The sequence below is a fragment of the Chrysochloris asiatica genome, unplaced genomic scaffold (assembly GCF_000296735.1).
Source record: "Chrysochloris asiatica unplaced genomic scaffold, ChrAsi1.0 scaffold00142, whole genome shotgun sequence".
NCBI classification, from domain to species: Eukaryota; Metazoa; Chordata; class Mammalia; order Afrosoricida; family Chrysochloridae; genus Chrysochloris; species Chrysochloris asiatica.
In genome coordinates, this window is record NW_006408660.1 from 8,343,736 (window position 1) to 8,349,953 (window position 6,218).

The 6,218-nt window shown below is 43.9% G+C and overlaps 1 protein-coding gene across 1 annotated transcript in view; it reads right to left on the bottom strand.

The window, feature by feature from the left end:
- The window catches only part of PODXL2 (podocalyxin-like 2), a 73,107-nt gene that overhangs the window by 3,131 nt on the left and 63,758 nt on the right, over nucleotides 1–6,218 (bottom strand). Inside the window, exons 5-6 of the mRNA XM_006870519.1 lie at nucleotides 1,066–1,222; nucleotides 420–481 (exon numbers count right to left, since the gene is read on the bottom strand). Of these exons, the coding sequence (XP_006870581.1) occupies nucleotides 420–481; nucleotides 1,066–1,222 (219 nt within the window). The remainder of the gene's footprint in view (nucleotides 1–419; nucleotides 482–1,065; nucleotides 1,223–6,218) is intronic.

Below are 6,218 nucleotides of genomic sequence, written 5' to 3' on the forward strand. Positions count from 1 at the left end.
CACAATTCCTTTGGCCAAACATGGTGTTTCTCCTATTGTCTACCCAGAACATTCTCATTCAACTGTTAAAATCTCCTTCAGAAACTTCCTCCTCTTTGTGTTCTCTCCAACCACGGAGTTCTTACTACAGCCCGCCCTTCCTGCCCTTTTCTGCACCCAGCGCTACATACACTGTATGGCTCTCAGTTAAGAGTCCACATGCCTGTCTTCCCAGTGGCCCTGTGTCTTGGGAAGATCTTAATTAAATAAGAAGAATTTCAAGAACAAGAGTCTGTCTTTTCTTCCTTTGAACCATGTAATATAGGTAGCCACTTGTTCTCATGAAAGATCAACCTGCTCCCAGAGCACAGGGATGGGGGTGGGAGGGCATCAACAGTTAACTGGGTCCTGCAGTCTGGTTCCAAGTTGCTGGCTCTTACCTCCACCAGGCTCCTGCGGATGTCTCCCAACATGGAAAGGACATCTTGAGTGGGTACCACCCCTGGTTGGGGGGAGAGATACCATTATCAACATAGCCTTGGCCATGGAGTTCTGCCTCCCCAGGCTTCCAGCTCCCTATCAGACAAGTCCTGGCCCAAGCTTTGATAACCTCACTGGCCAGCTCCTACCTACACAGACTCTCTCTCATTTGCCTGAGTTCTACTGGACGGATTAATGAAATAATACTCAGGGAACACTTGTTATGAGGCAGGTATCATCCCACAACCCGATGAAGTTTCATTTTAGACATGCTCCTGCTCTCTTCTCTCCCCACCACACAGTGTGCAATGCCCATCTCATCTCATGACTGTGCTGAACCCCTAACTTCCTGTTGTTTCCCACCCTTCACTTCTTCTCCATAACCAGCTTTGTCAGAACTCCCTGAACCCTCAGATAGGAACTCCAGTTATTCATCCTGCTACCTTAGAAGTCCAAGTTCTGTCAGTACACTTTCCTGGGCTTCTAAGGTGACTGACACATGGTCTCAGGAAGTATCTATTGGTTCAGTGCTGCTTTATGCTCCCTTCTTGGGTCTTCTTTCCAGAGGATGGCACCCCTCCCTCCCACCTGCCTGCCCTCACTTACCCTGCTCGCCCACCAAGGTCATTAGCAGGTGCTGCTCCTTCTCGCTGGGTTTGCTCAGGGAGATGTGCCAATCCCCATGGTGGCCACTGCCATGGCGGGGCAGTACCTCCTCTACCAGGGCCAGGAGCTGCAGCCCTCGGTGCTGCCGGAACACCTCCTACAAGGTCAAAAAGACAACCCCCACCATCCTTAGGGAAGGAGAGAGACTCTACAGGCCCATCTACCTCAAGCCAAATGTTTGGGAAAGTAACCTCGCCATTCTCAGAGATTCTCTGGTAGCTTCAGGGACCACTAGAGACAATGTGAGCTTGGCCTTTGGCTGTGACTCGCCACTGGTGAGGGGAGAAAGAAAAGGTACAAGAACACGCATTCATTTGTTCACTGCAAGCAACCAGGAGCTCCTGTGTCCAGACTCCAGTCATGAGGAAGGAGTAGGGCCTGACAGAGACACTGATTACAGCTTAGCAGAGAAGATGGGTACACCCACATACAACAGCAACCCACGGAAATGAGGGTGTAGCTTTGTTTTTATTCTTAAGCACCATAAAATCAGCTCCCACTCCTAACAACCCTGACGGGGTTTCCAAGGACTGGCTGGTGGGTTTGAACTGCTGCCCTTGTGGTTAACATTCTATTGCTAAAGCACCACACCACGACTCCAATGATGTAGGGACTCCAAGTATGTAGATAATGAAACAGTATTCGAATAGCTCATTGTATATAAATGTTCAAGTGTGTGTTGCTGAGGATGAATATATATGGGGATCTGAGATAACTGACCAAAAGATACATATATCAATACAAGCACCAAAAATCAGGAGAAGTGGGAAATAGTTTAACCATTATCATCCCTTGTCTTCCACTGCACAGGTACTGTCCAAAATTGGTCAGTCAAGAAAGACATCTAAGTACCCTTAAAGTGATAGTGAAGAACTGAAATTACAAGTGGTTAAAAATGGCTATTACTTGGTAAAGTGAAGGGTCAGCGGGAAAGAGGAAGACCCCCAATGAGATGAGCTGGCACAGTGGCAGCAGCAATAGGCTCAAACATACCAACACCTGTGAGCATGGTGCAGAAGCTGGTCATGGTTGTTCTGTTGTTCATAAGGAGAGTCAGTAGGGACTCAACAGCACTTAACAACAATAACAATAGCTATACCTGGGAAATGGGGCTGGAAGTGGGAAGACAAATGTAAGGACACTTACTTTCATTTGACACTCCCTTCTGCTGTTTAGATGTTTTCAAATCATGTATGTAAGCAACTACATAACTTAAAAACAAAAAATAAGGGCCTGACACTGGCAGGAACCCAGGCTGGACAGTACACCAGGACCCAGCCTCTTGGCTTACAGGCCATCATTGTTCTGAATTCCGTCCACCTAGAAAAGACCCACTGCTGGCCCTGGGGCAGCTCCTAGCCCAGCTCTGCTCCAGCAGCCTGCCCCTCCAGTACACGTGAAATTGCTCATCTCCTGTTCTAACCTCCAAAGTTCCTACCCTAACACCACTCTCCCAGACACTTAGTTTTGTCTTGAATGCCCTGCTATGAAGCTGACAGCTGCCTGGGGGGGGGGGGGGGGGGGTGCGGGGGGCAGGTATTTGACCAGGCTACCCCCTTAGGATCCCTTGCTACTCATCTCTTTTCTGCTGGGTCTGGTCTGATCCCTTATTGCCAAGCTACAGGTGCCAGGGTGATTCAAGTGCTGGGGCTCTGTCTCTTGTTACTATGGCAAGTGTCAGGCATAGGTTCAAATCTCAGCACTCACTAGTTTAACAGGAAGTCAAATTTAGGTATAAATTTGGGAGAAGACTGGTATCTGGAGATAGCCACACAGTAGCTAGGAAAGCCCCAGTTTCTGAAATAGTTTTTACCTTCTTCATTGCTTGATGAACTCTCTCTCTCTCTCTCTCTCTCTCTCTCTCTCTCTCTCTCTCTCTCTGTGTGTGTGTGTGTGTGTGTGCAGACAGAGAGAGGGGATGCATGCCTGTACCTGTCTGAGCAAGGGTGGTTGCCTAGAACCCAGTAACGCTACTGCTTCCCAAAGCAACACCTCTGTACTCTTATCATGCGGGCATTTTCACAATTTCCTAGGCCAAGATGCCTGCCTGGCTTAGGCTCTTAGGATCACCATGTCAGATCTGGCAGGGGGGTCTGTATTACTATATGTTGCACAGATTTATTTTGTAGGTGGGGAAACTAAGTCACAGTGGTATGGTGGAAAAGTTCTGCCTTTAGAATCAAATCTAGGTTCAAATCCTGCCAATTACCAGCATTGTGACCTTGAGAAAAACACTACACCTCTCTGAGCCTCAATCTCCTTATCTGAAAATGGTCCTAACACCCTAAACTTAATGTGAGGATTTTAAAAAGTTCAATCAGTGGTCCTGGGGCAACTGGCTCTCCCAGTGGTAGAGAAAACATGGCCTAAGACTCACACTTATACCCATCATCACTATCAACCCCAGGTCTACAGCCTGTAAAAGCAAGCCAAGAGGGTAATCGCCATGACCTTAAAATAGGCAAGGGTTTCTATACAGGACCCAAAATACTAACCATAAAGGGAAAAAAAGTAATAAAATGGACTATATTATGATCGAGTTTTTTAAAATTAAGAACTTTTCATCAGAAGATACTATTAAAAGGATAAAAAGACAACCCACAAAGTGGCACAATACATAGGAGAGACTTCAAACACTTCATGGAAAAATGGAATTTTTCCACAAACTTTTTGAAGCACCTCTCATACATTGGATGAAAATTCCACATTTATAATATATAAATAATTCTTAGAAATCAGTAAAAACAAGAACAACAAAAAGCTAGATATTTGAACTGGCATTTCATAAAAGAAGATTCTATAAATGGCCAAAACACATATGAAAAGGTGCTTAACTTCAACAGTCATCAGGGAACTGAATAATAAAACCACAAAATGCTACCACTACACACCTTCCAGGTCAGTGAAGAAGAATACACAATGAACAAACGGATGCAGCACTGGAGGTGTTCACTAACCTATACCAAGAAATTTGGAAGAGAGCTCCCTGGCCAAACAATTGGAAGAGGATCCATATTTATGCCCATCCCAAAGAGAAGTGACCCACTAGAACGCGTAAGTCATTGAACAATATCATATTGTCACATGCAAATAAAATTTTGCTGAAGATAGTTACAAAATGGCTGCAACAATATATCCACAGGGAACTGTCAGAAAGTCAAGTCAGAATAAGAAGAGGATGTGGAAGCAGGGATACATTACTGACAGTATGATAGTCAGATGAATCTTGGCTAAAAGCAGAGAATATCAGAAAGATGTTTACCTGTGCTTTACTGACTATGCAAAAGCTTTCAACTGTGTGGATCATGACAAGCTGAAGATAACATTGTGAATAATGGATATTCCAGAGCACTTAACTGTGCTCATGAGGAACCTGTACATAGACCAAGAGGCAATTGCTCAAGCTGAACAAGGGGATACTGAATGATTGAAAATCACCAAAGGCATATACTTGTTCAATCTGTGTTCTAAGCAAATAATTTGAGAAACTGGATTATATGAAGAAAGACACGGCATCAAGATTGGAGGAAGACTCATTAGCAACCAGTGATATGCAGATAATACAACCGTGCATACTGAAAGCGAAGAGGACTTAAAATATTTATTGATGAAGATCAAAGACCAAAACTTTCAGTATAGATTATACCTCAAATTAAAAAAAACAAAAATCCTCATGACTGGACCAATAAATATCACCATGACAAATGGAGAAAAGATTAAAGTTGTCAAAGACTTTAATTTTGCTTGGATCCACTATCAACACTCATGAAAGCAGCAGTCAAGAAATCACACAACATATTGCATTAGGTGAATCTGCTGCACATAACCTCTGTAAAGTGTTCAAGAGCAAAGATGTCAGTTTGAGGACTAAGATACCACTGACCCAAGCCATGGTACTTTCAACAGCCTCAAATACATATAAAAGTTGGACAATGAATAGAGAAGACAGTATAAGAATTGATGTGTTGGAATTATGGTGTTGGAGAAGAATATTAAAAGTACCATGGACTGCCAGAAGAACAAACAAATCTGTGTCGAAAGAAGTACAGTCAGAATGCTCCTTAGAAGTTAAGATGGCAATATTTTGTCTCTCATACGTCAGACATTATTAGGAAAGACCATTTCCTGGAGAAGGACATCATGGTTGGTACAGTGGAAGGTCAGCAAAAAAGAGGAAGATCCTCAATGAGGTGAATTGGCATTGTGACAGCAGCAGTGGGCTCAAGTTTAACAACAATGGTGATGATAGTGCAGAACCGAGCAGTGTTTTGTTCTGCTGTGCAGAGTCACTATGAGTTGGAACTGACTCAGCAGCACCTAACAACAAAAACAACCAAAGATTAGCACACCTCACTATTTTGAACTATAAGCAACTGAACAAGGTAACAAAATGAAATATAATGAAGTTATTATTGTCAGACTAAAAAAAAAAAAAAAGTCTAAGGGTTAGCACAGACAAGGAACAACCAGAGCTCTCATATACTGCTGGTATCTGCAATGAGTAAAAGTTTGGAAAACTGTTGGGGAGTTAGCTATTAAAGCTGAATCTATGCATACACTGTAGGAGTCCTGGTGTGGTGCTGAGGATCAGCACTGGACTGTAAAGTCAGTTTGAACCACAAGGTCAGCGGTTCAAACTCACCAGCCACTCGTTGGAAACCCTACACAGGGTCTCTATGAGCCAGAACTGACTCAATGGCACTTAACAACAACAACAACATATGCATACACTATGGCTCAGCAATCCCACTCCTATGCATATGCTATTATTGTTGTTAAGTGCCATGGAGTTGGTTCCAACTCAGTAATTCTACTCTTGTTGTTGTTGTTGTTGTTAGGTGCCATCAAGTTGGTACTGACTCATAGCGACCCTATGCACAACAGAAGGAAACACTGCCTGTTCTGGGCCAACATCACAATTGTTGCCATGCTTGAGCTGACTGATGCTGCCACTTTGCCAATCCATCTCTCTGGGGGACTTGCTTTTTCTTTGACCCTCCAACTTTACCAAACACGTTATCCTTCTCCAGCAATTGGTCCCTCCTGACAATATGTCCGAAGTATGAGAGATGAAGTTTGGCTATCCTGGCCTC